Here is a 25,224-nt window from a genome sequence, read left to right as displayed (position 1 = left end):
TTTTGTCTTTATCAAAGCATTACACAGAGCCTATAGGTAACCTAAAAAGGCAATTTTTTTTTCATAGAACTAAGGTAAGTGGGATGGTGAGATTGTAAGACATATTACTGCCTCATCTCCATAGAAAAACAACATCAAATCTACAATAAAAATGATGACAGGGTAAATAACTGCCATCAATGCTAATTTTTGTTTGGGTTACTTTTAATAAGCAAAGTTAATTGCTGTATGTTGTTGTTATCTAGTAATGAGCTTGTATATGTCCCTATATTTTGTATACATATGTCTCGATATCTGTCCCTATGTATTGTTTACATATGTTCCTAAATTGTAACTGTACAGTTTCGGTCCCTGTATCAGTATATCTCTGATTCATATGGAGAAACATTATCAATATCCATAAACATTTGCAGTAAAATAAGGATTTAATGAACCTCTGGCGATTGACCAACAAAATCACATTGTTATATTAAAGCATAGTTTGTTTGAAACACATCTTATAGTAACTTAAGACAGGATATTCAAATTACTATGTTATAACAATGAATTTATTGGAGTTTTCGCTATAAACATGTTTTACTGTAATAAAGCAATTGATGGAGAAATACTTAAAGCGGACGGTTCCCGTACTGAATGGGTAGCAATTAACACCAGATAAATTAGTCCTATTAGACGTTTCAATTAAACAACACAAGAATTCTACGGAAGTGGATGTGTCATCTGCACAGCATCACAAAAAATAGTTAATTATGGTTGCAATATTGTTAATAATTAAGTGAAGTTATCAAGTCCCGTAACTCTTGCAAATATTGATGGATTTTGACCAGTATCAAACCCATCTAAAATCTCATTGATATAAAGCAATATACCAAATTTGGTTGAAATCGGACAAAAAATACCAAATTTATAGAGTGGAAACCATGTTTTGACGATCTTAAAGTCCCGTAACTCTTGCAAATGTTGACCATTATTGAACTCATTCGAGATCTCATTGATATAAAGCAATTTCTAAAATTTGGTTGAAATTGGACAATTAATATTTAAGTTATCGAGCGGAAACCATGGATTTATCTGTTTTGACGATTTTAAAGTCTCGTAACTCTTGCAAATATAGACGAATTTTAACCATTATTGAACTCATCCAAGATCTCATTGATATAAAGTAATATACCAAATTTGGTTGGATTCGGACAATAAATAATTAAGTTATCACATGGAAACCGTTTTCCGGACGCTGACACTGACGCCGACATAGTGATACCTTAGTGTCGCCGTTGCGTTGCAGGCGACACAAAAACACATACTTATCTCTGTAAGATGTAAGAGAACTAGAATCAGTATGTATGTTGGTCTCTCAAAACAAGATCACCAAATTAAATACAAAGTGGAAATGGAACATATTTTTGTGTGAATATGATACATATACATCAGCCACATATTCCACATAAAGTTCTTCCTTCTTGACATTTTCTTGGCTAAGAATTACAGCCTGTTGGTGTAGCAGTTATTGTGGAGGCTAATATCTATCAGATGATCCCAGCCTAAGGTGAATGTTTATATCTTAATGTTGTAATTGGCAAGCACTTATATTCCAGTGATGCTGTAAATCAGAGAGGAACATATCTATAAAGCTATGGCAGACCAACTACAGGACACATACCAGAATATCATCTTCTTTCCAACAGAAATTCACCGGCATCACCTAAAGTATGGATGATAGATATAAATCTTTGTGTTTGTTGTGTTTGATAAACATTTGCATACAAAAGTTATGGTAACGTATTACTGAAATGAAAAATTTGAGTTTTCCCAATAACCTACATCAATAAACATATGTCACTCTGTGAAAAGTTCATCAATTGCATACATGTATGTAGTATTACTTACAATGTAATCTACTGACAACCTTTTAGTAACAAAATCACATTTGCTGTATCTTTAATTGCAAATATAAGTAAAATGTCTACAACCAACTGATGATCGATTAATAATTGAAATAGAACATCCTCTTTATTTGATCTATTTTACATAGATTTTAATGGTAAAATGCTACTGTAACTTTACTTTATAATTACATTGTCTAGTTTAGTGAATAAAGTCACCATGGTTAACATGCTGGAGAGAATGAAGTTTGTGGATATTATATTATTATATTTACATTTCCATTGCAATTCCACAATGTATAACCTTAACAAGTGCAGTTGACATTCACCAGTCTATACACTGTCATCTGCTTATTATGACCTCATTATCATTATGACGTCACAATTGTCTACTAGTGATCACGGAAGATGTGCCTGTTCCATCTTTGAAGATAATGAATCCTTTATTCATTATAAAGATGCAAAATCTCTTGGATTTCATCATAAAATTAATATTGTTATCAAATGTAAAGATAAGCATCAAACGTCTTTCAGTTGGCATTCATAGTCAATAGCCATGCAACTGGACAGAGGCAAATTCAACTCTGGCTCTAGGGCTTCATGGAATTTGCCTCTGTCCAGTTGGCATTCATATGGGCTGAATTGCCAATTGAAAGATGTTTAATGCTTAAGTGACAATCACAAGCAAATCTGCAAATAAATCATTGCTCAAAATATCTTGGTTTTGAGTCACCAAGATGATGTTGGTGAATATTGATTAACCGTACATCGATTAGACCTACATACCTGTATATCAGGTGAATACAATGTCATATAGATGTTAATTAACATAAATTTGTTATGCCACTATCGCCAGACGGCCAGACTAATAATTAAAACCCCTGTATTGTCAAAATGCAATTTTGACCTAAACTTTACTTGTGAGAAAATAATGTTTAAAATATTTTCACAGACATGGAAAATGAAGTTTAATTTAAAGGGAAAATAACTCATTTGAAACTGTGAGTTCCAGAAAACACAATAATATTCAATATATTCTACTTAACAATGAATATTTGAAACTGTGAGTTCCAGAAAACACAATCATATTCAATATATTCTACTGAACAATGAATAGACTAATTATCTGAATTCTGACAAATTGTTAAAACCTTTACAGCAGTCATAAGATGTATGAGCCTGCTGCAGCCCACTGGTGTGGTTAACTAGCTGTAAGTCACTGCATTACTTACATACCAGCATCTGTATCATACACACAACTTCCGTCAGCACTCTATCTCCTCACACAGCTCTATAAATACTTATCAATACACAATATGTAGTAAGTTAGAGCTGCACCGTGTATACACTTCCTGTAGCTACCTCCATCATACATGAACACCATACCTCTATAAGTGACAAGTTCCTTTTGTCATTCAACGTTAAACCTTAAAGCTGTCTCACAATGCATGTTTGTCAAGTTTGTGGATAGATTTGATGTCTAAAGTGATTTCGCCTACAACACTGTTGTTTTTCAACAAGCTTCCTTCTGTTGTAAAAAAATTAATGCGCTAGAATTTCAGGGTCTATCAACATAAATCTCTAATTGCCTGGAAAAACAAATACAAGAGATCTGAAAGGGATCTTGATGCCCACCAAATAATGATCTATGTCAGACAATGAAAACTTCACAATAAGTCAGTTAAGCAAAATTTAAAGTACACTTCAGCTTTCATATCTAATATGGCCACTATCTAGCTGCCATTCTGTGCTTTGATTTGTTACAAAATGCAGATCTCAGAACCAAGAACACTCTGGAAGTTTGATTTAAGGAAACTAGACCTCTTATGCAATTTCTCTCTGAGAAAACCACACAGTCCAAGGTGGCTGTTTATCAGTCATGCTGTTTCCATTTCATTCACAAAATATACTGGGTAATTGACAATCTATATTTACTTTCAGGAAAATAATAAAATTCAGCAAATTAAACTATCGATAATCAATACATCTATGTGGTCGATTAATCGGCTGATTTTTTTGTCTAATTCCAAACACTATCAAAATTTCAAACTTTTAATTAAAGATCATCTACTCAGTTTAAGTTTTAAGTCCCTTTAAGCTAATAACTACATAGCATGATTCAACAGAATGTCTGAGGTAATTGAGACGGCTGCAGGAGAGGTATAGGGAAGAAGATGGTAGCCGTTGTCTGGTCTAAATCAGCATCACACAAACCTTATCACCAGCTCTATAAATACATCTGACAGCCCATTACATCACATTAACAGGCAAAGTGCTCTCATTTACTCCTTCCTAAAATAACTCGAAATACCTGGAACAACTTAACCAACATATATACAGTAAATCAAAACTCCAATACAAACACTGGCAATCTATACTTTAAATTTTTTCACAAACATGTATATATACTTACATTATCCCAGTATATGTTTTTAATTTTTAATACCAGATTATCCCCCTTTAGTTTGAAAATATTTGTTTAATGTTCATAATTGGGTTTAACATGTCCTATTATTAGCTGTAAGACCATTTACAGAAAGACTCCCCAGTATGCAATTTGTGACATGTGAATGTCTCTATGATTTGGGAGGCTATGGTATATTTGTAGTGTACATGTCTCCTTGTAGTAGCTAAGCTCTTCCCCATTTTATAGTCCCCATTTCTGACTGTTGACCATCAAGGAACTTTTGCATGCATGCGCTTAATTGTTGACGTCATAATTAATCGACGATGTCATAAACACCGGTGCACCAGACCCAAATATTCTTACGACAGAAGGCGTTCTCCCAAGAAGCTGTGATAAATATAAGTTTAAGATTGCGGTTCAGGTATCAAAATAGTGGTTTCATGCCCCAAAATATATAATCATAATATTTTAATATTGCATTTACAATTATAATGCATAAATACCTTTTATTTTATTTGATATTTAAATGGATAATTATAATATGTATATCCAAAGATATTTTTCTGATTTTCTTATATAGCCATCTTTCTCTATGCTGCTTAAGCTAGTTCCTTCAGGAAGTTTGGAACATGTACATATGGTATACATGTTCAAATGCTGATTAGAGAGGGGGAGGGTGTTGATAGAATCCATGATAGGTCAAAGTTGAGGAGATAATGATAAGAAATTGTGTGTGGATCCATATGGTATGACAGCTCACAGCCAGTGTCTGTGTAACAACAGCAGGTGGATGCATATGGAATACATGTAGGTATGGGGTCTTCGGAGGGCATGGTGTGTAGTCAGGCATGTCATGGCAGCTACCAGGGCATGATGTGTAGTCAGGCATGTCATGGCAGCTACCAGGGCATGGTGTGTAGTCAAGCATGTCATGGCAGCTACCAGGGCATGATGTGTAGTCAGGCATGTCATGGCAGCTACCAGGGCATGGTGTGTAGTCAGGCATGTCATGGCAGCAACCAAGGCATGATTTGTAGTCAGGCATGTCATGGCAGCTACCAGGGCATTGTGTGTAGTCAGGCATGTCATGGCAGCTACCAGGGCATGGTGTGTAGTCAGGCATGTCGATCATGGCAGCCACCAGGGCATGGTGTGTATTCGAGCATGTCATGACAGCCATCAGGGCATGGTGCGCAATCGGGCATGTCATGGCAGTACTGTCACCAGGGCATGGTGTGCAGTCAGGCATGTCATAGCAGACACCTGAGGCATGTTAAGGATGGCGAGCGCTCAAGAGCGTTAGCGGGCGCTCGTTTCTGAACAGACATGGAAGGAGTCCTGTTTAGGGATTTCTTAAATACATATTTATTCTGATAATAGAGCCAGAGCAAGTGCACGAGAGACCACCATATTGAATGTGTGTCTGAGCACCCCCTGGTGCTCATGATCAGGAAATTTCTTGTCGGGCAAGCGCTCCCCATCCTGAACACCCAAAGTGTGTAATCAGGCAAATTATATGTCATGGCAGCCACCAGGGCATGGTATGTAGTCAGGCAAGTCATGGCAGCTTCCTCTAATTATATATATAAGATTCCTGGTATAATATAGATATCTCAATACAATCAACAGTGATTCAGAATGTAACAGAAGTTGATAAATTTTGAATTCATAGTCAAGCTCTGTGACAATTTGTTAATACTTTCAAATACAATTATCATTTTAAACTGTTTTTGTATATAACTGTTATTGTCAGATATGTCATTTAATGAATTAAATATTCTTTGTAATTAAAAAAGCTCAAGATTGTTAAAAGGCTATGTAGATCATTATCCTCCATTAAAATGAAATTAATCAGCAGATTAAATAACAATATTAAAATTACTTCACTACATGTAATTGCCATATTATGTTTTTTATAAAAGGGAAAGGTACTGTTCTACATACCATGTAGTAAATTGCACCAAATGGAGTTGGTGAGTCTGTCCTTTATAGACAGGTGTCTTTTATAGACAGGTGTCCTTTATCAGGTTTGGCTGTATTTGTAAAAGTAAGAAACATTAAAAAGACTTTAGATGTAGATTCTAGTAAAACTACATCATAGTTTATTTGAGTGTGTATTATTTATAAAATAAGATAAGTGATATAAATGTATCTAATATTTTTAAGTTTTCTATACATATAATTAATTTAATATTAAACCCCTAGATTTTTGTTAATTAACTTCTAGTCTAATGTTTTTATATGGTTATAGTCTCATCCCACTCACCTAGTGTACAGTCTACAGTATATAGGTACACACACCTAAAGAGCCTGACACAGGTGACCTCTAATGCCTGTGGACCCTCGGGCAGTGTTACACAGTCATAATAAATGGCAGGGAGGGGGTTTTCTGTCAGTCTCCTGAACACAGGTAAGTCCCCTGGGGCTGTCTTACTGACATCCAACATGACACACCTTGATAAGTGGTACAGCTGCTAACTGTAAGGGTTTAGGTATAGGTACTGTAGCATCAATATAGGTGTTGTAACTTAGATTTACCTCTGAAGTTGTTAGTTATACAGGTATTAACTCTCAAGATAGTCCCATACAGAGGTAAACTTCAATAGAAACTTCCCAGGGAGTCTATATACCCGGATTACAATACACAGGTATAACCTTGTAAAGTGTATACTTATAAACAGGTAGACTATTACATGTAGTCCTCATCAAGTCATAATACATGTATACAATTGACCCAACTTTTGTGATCTTGACCTCTTACCAATACATGTACAGGTGTGTATAATTAGTCAATATAACGACCCAGACACAGGTGCCAAATTTTACCCTTCTTTGATGAACTAATTAAGTGTAACCATATCATATATAGCCCAGACACAACAGCTGACTCAGATAAGAAACATGTCAGATTCTCTACAAGATATGTACACATTATAAATTACAAGATGGAAGTGCTAATTATCAAAGAATTCTGAACAGACTGTCTGACTTTTATGAAGTGGAGAGAACCCCTGCATTTAAATACAACTGCAGATTCATTTTTATCAAATTCTTTAAACCTATCTTTGACCATATAAGATATATATACAACAAAATATTTTTCAGTCAAACTTGAAAATCCTTGAAAAAAATTATCTTACATTATAATCCAAATGTTAAGGATAAGATAGTATCAGACAGTAGTGCTATAGATTTACATGGAGATCGTCTTGCTCAACATTCCTGTAGCATCGATTCAGTTTTGATGGTGAGATGCCAGAGGATGATCGAGCCTTAGACACACTTACAGGTGGACTAGATCGGTAGCCCTATATACCTGGGGGAGGGACAGATTAACATAACACTGGAGATGTCATCAGATAAAGTACCTGAGCACCAATATCACACATAATATCAATCATAAAACTTATAGATTCAGATTTTTGGAAAATATTTGTACCTGCAGTATACCTACTGTGGACCTATTTTAAGCGTGATCAGCAGTTTGATTTCTACATGTATATACATATTTATAAAGATTACCTTTTCATGACCAATATGGAATTGCCAATTTTGAATATTAATTAATTTATCAGTACGCAAAAAAAAAGAATCAGATTAACTCCTGTTGACTGTCTTTCAAAAAATATGCAGATCAACATTTTATTTCTATCAAAACCTACTCTAAATACATGTTTATGGAATGTAGCGTACGTCTTTCAGAAGTGTTAAATATTCAGATTAGGTACATAGTTGAGCATGAAATAATAAAATGCTTGACTGGAGCCTATCCTTTACATAGTAACACATAAAGAGTTTACACTCAATAACATATCAATGTCTTCCAATAGGTGTGCAGGTAAAATACAGGTATGATATAATACAACTGTAAATGTAAAGTCTGGTGTACGTGTGGGAGTAATATAAATAACTATACACCTGTTAGACAAATTTAACATGCCTATAAGAACATATACAAAGCATGATGTCTTAGTGCTTGATAGTAAAGAAGAGAATATCAATTACCTATACAAGTGCGTTTTTTTAATTATAGTCAAAGATATAGGTAAAAATATAGATCACAGTGACCTGGTTTTGGCACAGCGTCTCAGTTTAGCGAGCAGGTTGGTCCACAAACCCCGCTGGTGGTATGCATGTACCAATAGTGCTAAGTATGAAGCTCTAATGCCTTAATTATAGTCTAGGAAATACAGACCAGACAATTTTTATCTTTAAATAAAGTCAAAGGTCAAAATATAGGGCACAGTGACCCAGTTTTAGCATGTGCGACAAGTACACTGTATACCAAGTATGAATATTCTATTGCGAGAGCTAATTGGTACTTATTTATTAAAGGAACAGCTAGAGCCTATGGCCAGCCAAAGTAGGAACAGATGGACACATGAATGCAAATAATAGTCCCCTCCTGGTCCCTGGTGGAGGGTTAATAGACTACTCTTAAATTGGAAAAAGAAAAATAGATTTCCAAAATATTTTTTTCAACTTTAAATTGTCATCCTGTCAAATTTTGGATGTAAATTTCACATATGATCAAAAAGTTAGAGTAAAATGTTTATAAATGTATATATATATAGTGTTCATCTTGATTCTTTTTATATCATATATCAGATAAATACATTTTTCTCTAGATTTCATCAACTTCGAATTCTGGAATATAGAATATGTTATCATCAGGACCTATAGCTATATGTACTTGATAAATGAATAATGAAATAGTCTTTTTGTAGCAGGCCCACACCATGTCAATATAATGGAAGTTAAAGGTTAATGTTTGTTCAGGAGACATAGGATACCCAATAGACTATATCAGGCTGAGAGTATTAATGTCAGTCTGTACAGGTTTCTGAACACACAGGTTGTTGATATAGAGCTGGGACAGATTCACTACTTGACTGTCATCTATATAATACACAACACACTACACTCTATACCATTATACACACTTATTACACAGAAACTGAGAGCAACAACAGACATATGTCGACACACATTAATACACATCACTTCATAAGTGTACAGGCCAATAACTTACCTCACTTTAAAATTCAGATTTAAAACTGATTTCCCTGGAATAACTTCCAACGTTTACTTATTCCTCTCACTCAGCTACATGCATCCTCCATATTGAAAGAGGGTATACTGTTTCACATCCAAACAAGGTAGGCCTGACCTCCACTCTATGACCTTTGACCCCTCCTACAGCCTGACCCCATGATTCACAAGGCTACAGAGAGAGAAGTATGTGGCTAGCCTAAACATAACATGCTACTGAGTAGAGGACTTTACTAAACACAGTGCTTTGTGTATTAACCCAACAGTTACACCACAATTTGTGTATTTATGTTAATCCTGTAACTCCCACAGCCAAATACATTTTAGTCAGTGTATAAAACTTCACACTCCTTTATTGTATAACTGGGGCCTGCCGAGGGGAAACCAAAGGTGCTTCTGAATATAATCTACTGTAATAATATATTAGACAACAGACTTGAATAACAAACTGTAGGAGGTGTTCCACTTTGACAGTGAGCTATTTCTGGCAGCTCTGTTACTGTACACATTATACCCATGTACAACCAGTATATAACTCAATCATTGTTACCTTGACCAACAGTGTTTACATGGATGGTAGCATGGTCACACATCACTGACCAGTTAAACAATACCCCCAGGTTACACCACTCATAATTCACTGTAAGCATAGCCACTGATGTTGAGGCCTGAGCTTCCAACTTGTTTTACATCCAGATTCATGTTAGCTAAATAATATTTTCACAAGTTATATTTTTTATTAATTACAATGGTGCTAATTCATACACTTTAAATTGTAACAGTATTGGATTGACTTAATCATCGGTGACCAGCTGGTAGCTCAATCAGTAGAGCATTATTGGCTAGTGTCTGGAGCTCCCATGTTTGAATCCCTGACTTGCCGCTACATTTTCTCCTCACCAGTTACAAATAATTTTTTTATTATGTGCATGCCTATACAAATGTATATCAGGATTCGAAATGCTTTATATCAGTAAATCATTAAAAATGTACACTTTATATCAGATTTTTGAAAATGCTTGTTACAAGAAAAAATACACAAAGGGCCCATATCTCTCACCTGGTTTGTTATTTAATACAGGTTTGGTGCTTCTAATCCTCAAGGAATTTGAAGATTTATAATTTAATTTCCATGTAATTGAACACAACATTAATGGTGGCACTGTTATATACTGACCACAATATTAATGGTGGCACTGTTATATACTGAACACAATATTAATGGTGGCACTGTTATATACCAAACACAATATTAATGGTGACACTGTTATATACTGAACACAATATTAATGGTGGCACTGTTATATACCAAACACAATATTAATGGTGGCTTTGTTACATACCAAACACAATATTAATAGTGGCACTGTTATATACTGAACACAATATTAATGGTGGCACTGTTATATACTGAACACAATATTAATGGTGGCACTGTTATATACTGAACACAATATTAATGGTGGCACTGTTATATACTGAACACAATATTAATGGTGGCACTGTTATATACTGAACACAATATTAATGGTGGCACTGTTATATACTGAACACAATATTAATAGTGGCACTGTTATATACCAAACACAATATTAATGGTGGCTTTGTTACATACCAAACACAATATTAATAGTGGCACTGTTATATACTGAACACAAATATTAATGGTGGCACTGTTATATACTGAACACAATATTAATGGTGGCACTGTTATATACTGAACACAATATTAATGGTGGCACTGTTATATACTGAACACAATATTAATGGTGGCACTGTTATATACTGAACACAATATTAATGGTGGCACTGTTATATACTGAACACATTATTAATGGTGGCACTGTTATATACTGAACACAATATTAATGGTGGCACTGTTATATACCAAACACAATATTAATGGTGGCACTGTTATATACTGAACACAATATTAATAGTGGCACTGTTATATACTGAACACAATATTAATGGTGGCACTGTTATATACTGAACACAATATTAATGGTGGCACTGTTACATACCAAACACAATAATAATAGTGGCACTGTTATATACTGAAAACAATATTGATGGTGGCACTGTTATATACTTAGTATATTATTAATGGTGACACTGTTATATACTGAACACACAATATTAATAGTGGCACTGTTATATACCAAACACAATATTAATGGTGGCACTGTTATATACCAAACACAATATTAATGGTGGCACTGTTATATACAAACACAATATTAATGGTGACACTGTTATATACTGAACACAATTTTAATAGTGGCACTGTTATATACCAAACAATATATTAATGGTGACACTGTTATATACAAACACAATATTAATGGTGACACTGTTATATACTGAACACAATATTAATAGTGGCACTGTTATATACCAAACACAGTATTTAATGGTGGCACTGTATAATACTGTAATACCAAACACAAGAGATCCCAGAGGGATCTTGGCGCCCACCAAAGAATGATTTATGTCTGACAATGGAAAGAGGATCTTTTCCCTGCTTTTCAAACTTTTTCAAACACACTACATATAAAATTTGAGACAGATCGCTATAGTACTTTCTAAGAAAAAGTGGTAACAAACTTCAACAATGAAATCTAAGATGGCGGCTGGTTGGCCATCTTTTTTACCGATCAGTCCCACAAAGCATTATGGAGCAGTCCTTAAAGGTACTATGCACAACTAGGGTACAAGGGGAAACTATGCTTGGAATTTGAGAAAGATCCCTTCAGTACTTTCTGAGAAATAGCGATAACAAACTTTAACTATTAAAATCCAAGATGGCCGTCGGTAGGTCATCTTGTTCACCGATCGGTCCCAAAATGCAATATGCACAACTAGGGTTCTAGGGGAACCTACATATGAAATTTGAGAAAGATCCCTTCAGTACTTTTTGAGAAATAGCGGTAACAAACTTTAACTATCAAAATCCAAGATGGCCGCCTGTCGGCCATTTTGTTCACCGATCAGTCCCAAAATGCAACATACACAACTAGGGCCCTAGGGAACCTATATATGAAATTTGAGAAAGATCTCTTCAGTACTTTTTGAGAAATAGCGGTAACAAACTTAAACTATCAAAATCCAAGATGGCCGCCTGTCGGCCATCTTGTTGACTGATCGGTCCCAAAATGCAACATACACAACTAGGGCCCTAGGGAACCTATATATGAAATTTGAGAAAGATCTCTTCAGTACTTTTTGAGAAATAGCGGTAACAAACTTTAACTATCAAAATCCAAGATGGCCGCCTGTCGGCCATCTTGTTGACTGATCGGTCCCAAAATGCAATATGCACAACTAGGGTCCTAGGTGAACCTACATATGAAATTTGAGAAAGATCCCTTCAGTTCTTTTTGAGAAATAGCGTTAACAAACTTTTAACTATCAAAATCCAAGATGGCCGCCTGTCGGCCATCTTGTTGACTGATTGGTCCCAAAATGCAATATGCACAACTAGGGTCCTGGGGGAACCTGTATATGAAATTTGAGAAAGATCCCTTCAGCACTTTTTGAGAAATAGCGGTAACAACCTTTAACTATCAAAATCCAAGATGGCCGCCTGTCGGCCATCTTGTTGACCGATTGGTCCCGAAATGCAATATGCACTACTAGGGTCCTAGGGGAACCTACATATGAAATTTGAGAAAGATCCCTTCTGCATTTTTTGAGAAATAGCGGTAACAAACTTTAACTATCAAAATCCAAGATGGCCGCCTGTCGGCCATCTTGTTGACCGATCAGTCGCAAAATGCAATATGCACAACTAGGGTCCTAGGGGAACCAACATATGAAATTTGAGAAAGATCCCTTCAGTACTTTCTGAGAAATAGCGGTAACAAGAATTGTTAACGGACGGACGGACGGACGGACGGAAGGACGGACGACGGAGGAGGACGGACGGACGGACGGACGGACGGACGGACCACGGACGAAAGGCGATTTGAATAGCCCACCATCTGATGATGGTGGGCTAATAAATAGGGAATACATGAATGGAAGATATTGAATGAAATGGTCCATTAGATGTCATTGTAGGCCGATGTACAAGAGCAAGTCCTACACATAAAGTATACCAATTTAAATTGCCTTCTGATTGGTCCAATGAAATATTATTTAATGAATTGGGAATTTATGAAATAGCTCAAGTTGTCACCACCAGATGTCATTGTACTCCAATGTAGGGCAAGTCATACATATATAGTAAACCAATTGAAATCCCCTTCTAATTGGTCCAATGGAATGTAATTTAATGAATAGGAAATTTATGAATGGAAGATTATGAATGAAATGATTCAAAGGTCACCACTAGATGTCATTGTAGGGCAAGTCCTACACAAAGAGTATACCAAATCACCTTCTGATTGGTCCAATGGAATATTATTCAATGAATAGGGAATTTATTATAGGAAGATTATGAATGAAATGGTTCAAGAGGTCACCACTAGATGTCATTGTAAAGCAAGTCCTACACATATAGTATACCAAATAACATTAACACAAGCGCTAGTCACGTTGTTTTAAAATAAATGTTTCTGTATCTGTCATGATAAAATATCTCTCTGTATCTGTTATGCTCGATATTGACTATTTACTCTTCGGTGTATAATGTTTTGAGTACATTTTAAATCTTAACCTGTTCATGTTTGCAGTTGATATTTCCAAATGGTGTTTGGTGTCTTGAAGTGATCTTGACAAACCTTTTACAATGTACATAAATAACACAGTTATTGACCAAGAATACCATTACAGACTTAACCAAAACAATGCCAATTTCTACCCCTAGAAACAGTAATTCAGTTAGGAGCATTACATACAAGGTGTATTATTAAAACTTCTGATGGTCTTCACCTCATACTGTGTACAGTTGCTAAACAATGCCAGTAAATATTTGTCCAACCGACCCCTTTTACTGCTGGTATATACCTTAACACGATACTGATTCAACAATAGCCTTATTAAAACAAATAGTGTCCTGGAATGGGCAGTATTGACCACAGATTAAAATAGCTTAAACGTATAGCCATTGGTCAAGTCAAGACATACATTACTGAATAAATCCAAAGACCCCAACAACAAACAGTAGAGCAGAAGGCAGGACAAGGAGGAAGAACATCATAACTATGGCCCAACAGGTACAGCCATACCCTGGCATGCAACAGCAGGCTGGCTATAACCCAGGTAACAGTTCTAATTAAAACTGATTACATCATTGTCATAAACACCTGTATCACATTGTTGCCAATACAAAAATAGTATAACAATTAAGAATCAAATTACAAAACAATTAAATAATCTCCTTCTACCAAATAGTTTTATAATGAAGAAAAACATTTTTGTTGACATGCAAGTTGCCATGAAACAGGACTAAAATGACCATTCATAAGCAATAAATAGGTCAGGTCATCAATGCATGACCATGGCAGAATTGAGATAGATTTGAGTATATATGGTACCTGTTGTTTCCATAGAGATTTGAATACCTGTATACATTATCTACCTTTCCAAAATGGCTTTTGATTTTTAAACTGGGTATGCAAAACAAGATTGATAATTTTGAAAAGTCGCAAAAGTTATCAGCTTAACATTTAATACTATACCATTAATTATCATCTTAGGAACAATTTCATTAAAATAAATAAAATGTTCATTCTCATAATGCAGGTTGTATCAAGTTTCCGTCAGTGTCTTAATATAATTGCAAGTTAGTTGATTATTACTGCGTCAGACGGCATAACAGTGAAATGAATCTTAACAGTTAACATAGATTACAATGGAACACTTGTTAAATTTGGTATTGTAACCCGATATTAGACAATCAATAAATATTTTGTGATTTTATTACTGTTTTATGAAACTTTCACTTTCTGTTGCAGAAATGTAGTGGGCTTCTAAGAATTTTTAATACCAAAAAACAAATATGATTGTCAATCAAGTTCATACCTCTTAAACCCAAGTAAATTATAAGGCTTGCTTCATTCATTCTTTATACTAATATTTAATTTATATGTACAGTGTATAATATTTAACGTGAATGTCAACCTAAAGTCAACCTTGCAGTTGTTTCATGTTGCCTATATATACAAGGTGTGATAGACTGTTTGGTAGTCTTCCTCTGAAGTGATCCTGGCTGTTAAGAAAATTCAAAATGCGTTTGAAATCTTTTCACCTGAAGTGCATCGCAAAGTTCATTAATGATTATATTCCAGTTTGTTTGTTGTTGTTTTTTTCTTTTTGTTTTTGTTTGTTTGGTTTTCTTTTTTGCAGTAAGAATTCGCGTCTTAATTACTCTAACATGAAAATGGTACAAATAAATACCCCTCATCTGAGGACCACAAAACTACACAATATACATACATGTAAGATCATATCAGAAAAGAGAAACTACGAAATTATAACTGTTTCCCTAAATCAGAAAGGAAAAACAAATTATTATTGTTTGCCAGGTATGCAGCAGCAGCAGGTGGTGGGAGGCCAGCCCGGTATGATGATGGGAGGCCAGCCGGGTATGGTCGTGGTAACTACAGCCCCACAACAATCACTTCCTGTCGTGAAATCCTTCCGGGACACCCCACAGAGGATGCAGTGCCCTAACTGTAGTCAGGACATTGTCACTGTTATGACTTTCATTCCTGGTGTTAATACAATAGTGTGCTGTCTAATCATTGCTCTTCTTGGGTAAGATTATAGCCAAAAAGTCCAGCATTAATCATAGTTTGGAGGAGAAAATATAATACACTGATGGTATCTTTCCATTTTTAATTTAAAATACTGCATGCTAATCTATAATTGGAATTATTGAAACAAAATAACTACACACTACGTAGATGTTTTTAATAAACATGTGTTATTGTGCAGCAATGCAAATTCAGATAGGAAATCTTATCTCAAAACAAAAACATAGATGTGATGTCATCTATTGTTGTTTCTGTACTTTAACTCCCGGATTATGGGACCATTACCTGTAACTGTCCTATATATGTTACCATTTACTGTCTTATATATGTACTCTAATATAAGACAGTCACATATAAAACAGTAAAAGGTACCTTATGGGAGAGTTACACAATATGGGTGAGTATATCAGTGGCGTAGAAAGATGAAACGTAATGGGGGGGCAAAGGTCCTCAATATTTCGTAACAACACACCCCCCCCCCTCGGGCGCCCCGCACCCACAGGAGGTAATTGATATACCTTTTTCATATATTATTACCTATAATCCTTGTACATAACTATAAACAGTGGTGTCACTAACAGGAAATTAATGAATACGCAAATAAAGGGTATCCCCTGGGGAATATTATGATAAAGAACGACTGAGATGAGTTTTAGGATGGAATTTGAGGATTTTGCGAGCACAGAAGGCCTGAGAATTTGGTGTATGGGGGGACCGATTTGGATGTTAAAATGCTGTATCTCAGGATTATAATTCTAATCAAGTTTGACTCATTTTTTATGAAAATTGAGCAAATAATGTTCATAAATGTGTTTTTCCTATATAAAGTAAACTTGACCCCCTCCCCAGGGGAAACATGAGACCCCAGAGTCATATAATTCACAATTTTTATAAAACAATTTAAGACCTTTTCATCTATAAATTGTAGTTTGTATAAATTTTGGCTCTGACCCCCTGGGGGCAGGAGAGGGGGGTGCATGTGCCCAATAGGGGAAATAGAGGTAAATCCTGTAAATCACTACTATTCATAGAGTTCTGCATTGAATGTAACCGAAACATCCTTGTGGGAAGCTCATAGACAAAGGCAAAATTTAAAAAAAAAAAACTAACTTACTGCATACTTCTTAAACCTCTCAGAAAAGGAAAAGTGTGACCAATAAATGTCTTGCTACCAAAGTTGAGTTCACAATAATCCCCTTTCAAGGCCGTCAGAAAGATAAATATTCATGGCGCCCTAACCATTCCATTTATCCTAAATCCTGAGGATGTTTCTGGCCAAATTTGGTTACATTCCATGCAGAACTCTATGACAAGTTGCGATTTAAAGGTTTAACCCCTATTTCCCCTATTGGGCCCCGCCCCTCCTGCCTCCTGAGGGTCAGAGCCAAAATTTATACAAATTCTGTTCCCCTTCCTCCAAGGATGTTTCTCACCAAATTTGGTTACATTCTAAGCAGAAATCTATAATAAGTAGCGATTTAAAGGATTTACCTCTATTTCCCCTATTGGGCTCTGACCCTCCTGCCCCAGGGAATGAGAGCCAAAATTTATACAAACTCTGTTCCCCTTCCCACAAGGATGTTTCTAGCCAAATTTGGTTACATTCCATACAGAACTCTATGACAAGTATCGATTTAAAGTATTTACCTCTATTTCCTTTATTGGGCCCACCCCTCCTGCCCCTGGGGAGTCAGAGCCAAAATTTATACAAATTCTGTTCCCCTTCCTCCAAGAATGTTTCTCACCAAATTTGGTTACATTCAATGCAGAACGCTATGACCAGTAGGGATTTGAAGGATTTACCTCTATTTCCCCTATTGGGCCCCGCCCCTCCTACCCCTGGGGAGTCAGAGCCAAAATTTATACAAACTCTGTTTACCTTCCCGCAAGAATGCTTCTGGCCAAATTTCATTACATTCCATGCAGAACTTAATGACAAGTGTCCATTTAAAGGGTTTACCTCTATTTTCCCTATTGGGCCCCGCCCCTCCTGCCCCTGGGGGTCAGAGCAAAAATTTATACAAACTCTGTTCCCCTTCCCACAAGGATGTTTCCGGCCAAATTTCGTTACATTCCATGCAGAACTCTTTGACTTGTAACAATTTAAAGGAAATGTTGACGGATGGATGATTGAAGGGACGGACAGACGGACGGACAACTGACGCCGCACCATGACATAAGCTCACCGGCCTTTCGATGCCAGGTGAGCTAAAAATGATCAAAAGAGAAACTTTTTGATCACATTGCGATACGTTTGGTTTTTGAACAAAGCGTTTTCTTTGTGACTATTTCAGTGGTGTTCTTGGTTGTTTCATCATACCTTTCTTCATGGACAGCTGCAAGGATGTTATCCACAATTGTCCCAACTGTCAAACAAAGCTGGGACGCTACACCAAGATGTAACGGAGGGTTTGATTGGTCATCTCACATTGACTATGGATGGAAGGAACCTTCTTGACACTGACAAGAGGTTTCTGTTTCGCAATACTTTTACTGTGATAAATTAAAGACATTTTAATCATCTGTTGTTGTTGTTTAACAAAATGTAATTTTCTTTCTTCAGTATTTTTTGACAGAAAAATATAGACCTATAACAATATTAAATGATTACCATACAAAGAGACAATGTAGTATTATTAAAAGCTACCAGAACAGATAGTTCTACTTAAAGGGACAATTTAATCAAAAAGTGTCTTGAAATTTCTATTTATAATACCAGTATAACTGACTGATGGTTACTTTAAATACTGTTTCTTTGACCAAGCTTGCACACCTTAGTGCAGCTATTTTACATAGAACAATAGTTTAATAATAACTTTTTATGTGAACATATATGAAAATTTGTTTACCATATTTGACCCAATAAGATCCTGGGTGCTTGAAATATTGAAGCAAATAAGATGGTGTTTAATAGAAACAAATTTGGACTAGCCTTTCTTCAAATTATTCTACAAAGGAAACCATAAATCAATTTGCAAAATGAATCAGTAAAGAAACTAACACAGTTTTCATATTTTTAGTCTGCATTAATTTGAAGTAAGTGAAATTGAAGCCAAAGGAAGGGAAGGGGCTCTGATAGGGATAGGGGGCTTATTGGGTTGAATACTGTAACTGAAAATTCCATTAAATTTCAATATATTTTTTTATTTCCTGATACTTCTTTAAATTGTGAATTTTCCTTTTTTACTTTAATCAGTGCAAGAAACCTCTAATATTTATTCTTATTAATAAAAGACTATTATTAATATATACCATTTCATTTCTTTTTTTAAATCCATTCATTTCAAAAAAGAAAAAAAATATCATTTTTTGAAAGATATCAATAAAGATACACCTAATTCATCATACAATGTGTATATCGTGATACATAGTCATATATTCAGCTGAAAAATTAAGGTCATTGTTGTGAACAACTTAACCAGCTGTGTAATCATGAAAATCTTGAAAAATAAAGCAAAATTTATACAAATTATAACTGTTCCCCTTCTCCAAAGGATGTTTCTGGCCAAATTTGTTTACATTCCATGAAACACTCTAGGACTAGTAGCGATTTAAAGAAAATGTTCACAGAGGAAGGACGGACGATGGACGCTGCACCATGACTAGCTGCAATATTGTAGCTCTTTAGAGCTAAATTTGGTGCCTATATATATTACTGCTTATGGAGCAAAGTAATGATTATATGCAAACCATTATAAAACGTTTGTTTACATTTTATTGTACTTGTTTGATATCGCTTACCTACTAGGAAATAAAACTGAACCACATAAAATATCAAATTCTCATCGATGCATTATTTTTTTACATAATACGTATGGAGGTCTTTCTGAAGGGAATTTATATGATAAGTCCACAAATTGTGAAATTTACATCTTGTGAGTGGTACGGTAGATATTAAGAATGGTAGTTCTGTTTGTTTTGGACAAAAATACTATGTAAATGCATGTATACGCATAAAATCATTGGAAACCTGAAAAAAAGTATAGAAAACTGTGCCCGAGTGATTTTCGGAGGCAGTGCTCCGATACGACACATAGGGACCAATTCGTACCCGGCCGAAAGGTATAGTAGGCCGGGTACGTATATTCATTCTACACCATGACATAAGCATGTACCAGCCCTTCGGGCCATGTGATCTAAAAACACAGTAATTTCAAATGCTGAATTTTTAGGTTACGACACTACGACACATAGGGACCAATTCGTACCCAGCCGAAAGGTATAGTAGGCCGGGTAAATTCGTTTTACACCATGACATAAGCATGTACCAGCCCTTCGGGCCATGTGATCTAAAAACACACTAATTCAAATGCTGAATTTTTAGGTTAAAAATACTCTTCAATGCACCAGAGGGTTTCTACATTTTTCAAAATTTTTTACAGGTCCCAAATATCAGGGCCACTTAAATCACTGAAGCCAGTGAAGGCCCAGTATATTTGCTATTGGACAAGCCCTTTGGTCCAGCTAAAACCAATATTTATTTCTACCCCTGACTACCTCCTAAGAAATAGTTGTAACAAACTATCAAAATCCAAGATGGCTGCCTGGCGGCCATATTGTTTTTCTGATCAGTCTCAAAATCACCATGACACTCCTAGGGAACAAGGGAACCATGCATGTAAAATTTGAGAAATAACTATAGAGGACTTCTCAAGAAATGACGGTAATAAGTATTGTTTATGAACGTACCATGGACGAAATGCGATTTGAATAGCCAACCATCTGATGTTGGTGGGCTAAAAACAGAATACAGTAAAACCCCATGCAAACTTGACAAACGTTAACCATTGACAACTGTCCGATTTATACTTATTCGTTAGTTAAATCAGGATAGAATGCAGCTACCAAAGACCTACTAATTATAAGAGCGCAGCTCTCTGCGCGGCAGAAGGCCGCGTAGAGCAAAGCTCTACGAAACATAACACGTGTGTGAGCATATAGATCCCAATACACTCCAGTAACCCTTGGACTTTGAAATTGTGTCCCGCGGGAAAAGTCTCGCGCCTCCATGTAGACAGCCATGTTTTAATTCTCGTTATCAGCACGACGAGATTTGAAATAAATAAATAAAATAAATGTGTTATCAGTATACGCTTTAAAATTACTGTAAGTAGTTTTAATTTACACATATACAAGAACAACGCAATAAATGTAGTTATCCAATATATACTGTGTATGTTCTCAGTGACGTCACAAGATGACGGCACAGATTCGCGCATATTTTGATAGCATGGCATGTTGCCAAGTTTTCTCTGCATATCTGATAAAAACAAAATTGAAGTATATTGAACTATTCCATTTGGATTGTTTTGAATTCTTTCTAACTATCGATAGTATTTGCATGTCAGTGAAATATTTTATTGTTAATCTCGTAGAAAAATATAGATAATATAGAGTTATGATGTTATGATCTTTTATAGGCCTATGTAGCTGCGCTCTTCTGAGGCTTGCCTTAAATTCATATTACAGCCATAAGCCTAACACACAGTTAAACTGTCAAAGTTGCAGTACTATCAGACTTAGTCAACAAACTTGAACAGTTGAAACTTCAAACCCAATAAAATTGTAATTTTTAACTTGAACAACCAGTAAAAGACAAAGTATATATGAATACTTCTAAACAGTCTTTTGCCATATATTATTACAATATTTGTACTACTTACGGGTCCTGTAGTGTGCTCTCCCAAAAATGTACAAGTCCGATCGCGAGGAACCAGAGTTCGTCTGAAAACAACTTTTAAACAGGAAATGGATTACGCGTACTAAATCCGGAACGGAAACCGGGGGCCCAAGGAAACCGGCCCTAACCAAGGTATGGAATGTGAAAGACGCCGACAAAGAAGACAGGCGTTTTGTTATTATTTTATTTGTGTCAAGAAAACAAGGTTTTTTTTGGGGTAAATTCATTCTGATGTCATTGATTTTTCATTAAAAAAGAAACCAAAAAATAAAATTTAAAAAAAGTTAGTTACAGGGGTGTAACTGTTACAGTTGGCGAACTCCGAAAAAATACCGAAATATCTTAAATTAAATGTAATAGTTCTTTATAATATGGTAAGTTTGTAGACAATTAAGACTGGGGAGGGGACTAATAGATAAAGGTTTTGGCTCTACTTTCTTTTAGAATACACTGCTAATCTGCAATACAGCACAGGTTACTTCCCTTTATCCATATGGCTTGCCCAGTAATAAGTGGCACTACCTTTCCGAAACAAAAAGTTAAAGTGTCATAAAACACAAGGATATCTCAGAAATATATATACATAGGGATTAGAAACTCCTTCTTTGTCTATATTGACAGGCAGAGGGACCTCCAGTTTATAGGCATTTTCCCTAGGCTAACTACATTTAAGTGTATTCTTTTAAACATGATACTTTTGCATCAACACAAAGTTTAAACATTATATCATGGTTTGATGTGATCAGTTTTCCCAATTGATGTTATTTAATATGATTTTTGAAAGTATGAAAATGAGCAATTTTACCTGGTTTTTCGAAAATCAGGCATTCAAAACCGGAAGTGCATTTTGTTTTATTAACATATAAGTTAAAATATTATTTTTTCTTTCCAAAATCGTACTCAAACCATCTGAAAATTACTTAACTTTTATAACATATCAAAGTTATTCTGCTGTATTTAACTATTTAAGAGTTTATCTAAAAGCCCCTAGGGACATAGAGAGGTACATCTGCCTATCGTAAATGAAATTGGCGAAGTTGCCAATCTCTATGTATATATGTTTCTGGATTTCTATATCGATTGTCGAGTATTAGAATACAACTCTTAATATATGCAGATTTTTCTGCAAGTATTCCTAATCTTCATTTCGATGTTTTGCCGTCTAGCAAAATGATAGTCATGAGCAACTACGTATACAACGGGGGAGAAACTACGTCACGTACATGGTTGCCGTTGCAATTAAAATGGCGAAAAATTGTTCGCTTCAAGGTAGAAAATGGTATGCTGTGTCACCAATAACGACAATCTCAATAAGACAATGAGCGCACCGTACCCCAGACATTTCCATGTAACTGTAGCAAGTGTTATTTGTGTTATAAATATCTCCGTTTCTTCAAACACTCCAACACAATTTCAAAATAGTGCCTGATATCGTTAAAGGGACAATTCATTCTAAGAGAACATTAACATATGTACATATATCGGAAAAAACCTAGTTCTAATGGAATTTAGATCAGTCGGTTTTACTGTGATGTGCCTGAAAACCCAATGGTGGTGACATGTGTGTGAAATTTTCAAACTCGCTCGTTGTCCGCCATTACACATTGTGGTCGAACATCTTGTATGCCGAACCCTGTCCCTTGCTCGTAGAGTAATGCAACTTTTGTCTATAACTGCTTAAATCGCTCTGACAATAGTTTGTTTACCTTATTAGGTGAATTATCTTGCCTCAAAATCATTTTATCACCTTCGCAGTGGTTATGTAGTTCATTTGTTTAACGTGCGTGACTTTGGCTCGGGTATGGGTACAGCGTCCATATTGTACCTGCATAATCGTATTGATCAACGATTTGATATTTCAACGATATTAATTAAAATACTTAACAATGACGTGGAATTTGTCAATGTTTAACGTTATTTGTTTCATAAGAAATATAGAACAATACATTTATGTCATATTTCTCTTCTTGGTTATGTAAAAGAATTAGCCTGAGTGAATTGTCCCTTTAACACAATCAAGCGTGGTTTTGTAAATAATGCAAATTTCTGCATATTTCCGATGTCGCATGTTGAATACCTTGTTATATGATGTTGCATATTGTACTTAATTACTGTTTAATTTTGAATTACGTATATAATCCTGATAAAAAGATATAATATCTACGTTTTATCAAAATGGTGTCGTTAACGCAATAGTAAACTGGACAATTAATTGTGAAAGATACGTGGATGAAGATTTTTTTTTAATTTTTTTTGTTTAATTAGTCATTGCGCTGTCCTTGTTTCAAAATTGTTCCAAGTAGCAAATTTCGTATCATTGTATTGTTTCATATAACAAAACTATTGTAGGTTAATACATGGAATTGTTAAACATTTGAAAGGTGAATATCACCTTTCTCATGTTGAACAATTCCTCGTATTAACCTACAAAAAGTCAATATTTGTATAGTATTAACCTGCAGAGACATTTGACGTTATCAATCAGCCCGAAAGAATTTCACATCAACATAAAATTTAAAAAATTAAATTGCTCTTTTTTTTCTTAATACGATTTTACATCAGATTAGAAGACCTTTCTATTGTTTTCCCCATTTCTCAATTTAAACTTTACGCACTAGTGTCTCTCTTTGTTATTAAGGTACGCATGTATTTATAATTCACTAGATTTACATTAATATAGTTGCCGACCTATTGTTAAGATATCTAACCTCAGACGAGTGACATGTAAACTTATAAGATCGCTTTACTGAAGTAGTAAGTTATTACGGGACACGTATTGAATTTTAGCTTGAAGAAACAAACATATAACATCACGTGATGGTTATTGTCTTAAAGTAGGTGTCTTGGTGTCAAGCATTAATTTTCAGATTTTGATCATTTTGAAAATTTCGATAATTCCATGTACTATTAGCTCTTGTTACAGTAGTTGTACTGTAATAATTAGTATGTACTATTTAAACCAGGAACGTTTTGTTCATGCAGTGTATATTTGGAAATATTAACAGTACTGTTAGTATCATGTCTAGGAGATACATTTATGTTTTGTATAAATGTCAGATTTTTGCAGACATTTTGCATAACATGGGTCTGCAAAGCCGTGGCATCTATATAGATTATGGAATAAAGATAGTTGAACACATTTAAAGTAATATTTTTATATACAGTTATCAGAATATGCACACCAATTAACCACAGAGATCTGAGAACTAGTTACAGTTTAAATAATTATGGACCCATCATTCATAGACCATTTAAGACGTGTGTAGGGGTCTAGATCAAAAATCGGTAAAAAATTAGATTTTACAGATGTTTGATCTATATAATAGGACTTTTACCGGTTTTTTTTTTATCTAAACCCCCAAAACGTTTAAAATGGTCTTAGTATACTTTGGTGGGTTCATTATTATGTAAACTGTAACTAATATTCAGATCCCTGTGTAATTAACCTCATCCAATACATGTGTATTCCTAACTTTACATGCTGGTTTAGGTTGTGTTTTT

At 35.1% G+C, this 25,224-nt stretch overlaps 2 protein-coding genes across 2 annotated transcripts in view; one reads left to right on the top strand and one right to left on the bottom strand.

Annotated features, from left to right (window-relative positions):
* LOC138325381 (putative ferric-chelate reductase 1 homolog) overlaps positions 1-9,670 on the bottom strand; it is a gene marked incomplete in the record, with an annotated part of 37,933 nt that extends 28,263 nt beyond the window's left edge. Inside the window, 1 exon segment of the mRNA XM_069271007.1 lies at positions 9,323-9,670.
* Positions 9,671-14,424: 4,754 nt separating this feature from the next.
* Positions 14,425-19,512, top strand: LOC138325379 (LITAF domain-containing protein-like). Its single transcript, XM_069271005.1, has 3 exons — positions 14,425-14,547; positions 15,813-16,044; positions 18,338-19,512. The coding sequence occupies exons 1-3, from the start codon at positions 14,490-14,492 to the stop codon at positions 18,444-18,446; spliced, it is 399 nt and encodes a 132-aa protein (XP_069127106.1). The 5' UTR covers positions 14,425-14,489; the 3' UTR covers positions 18,447-19,512.
* The last annotated feature ends 5,712 nt before the right edge of the window (positions 19,513-25,224 follow it).

Source organism: Argopecten irradians, chromosome 6, assembly GCF_041381155.1.
Source record: "Argopecten irradians isolate NY chromosome 6, Ai_NY, whole genome shotgun sequence".
Taxonomy (NCBI): domain Eukaryota; kingdom Metazoa; phylum Mollusca; class Bivalvia; order Pectinida; family Pectinidae; genus Argopecten; species Argopecten irradians.
Note: the sequence above shows the minus strand (reverse complement) of the source record. Positions and strands in the feature narration are given on the sequence as shown.

Excerpts from the sequence above, each read along its gene's own strand:
- LOC138325379 (XM_069271005.1), top strand. The coding sequence starts at position 14,490 with ATGGCCCAACAGGTACAGCCATACCCTGGCATGCAACAGCAGGCTGGC. Across the intron at positions 14,548-15,812 it reads GCAGGCTGGCTATAACCCAG|GTATGCAGCAGCAGCAGGTG; the intron begins GTAACAGTTCTA and ends ATTGTTTGCCAG. Across the intron at positions 16,045-18,337 it reads CTAATCATTGCTCTTCTTGG|TGGTGTTCTTGGTTGTTTCA; the intron begins GTAAGATTATAG and ends TGACTATTTCAG.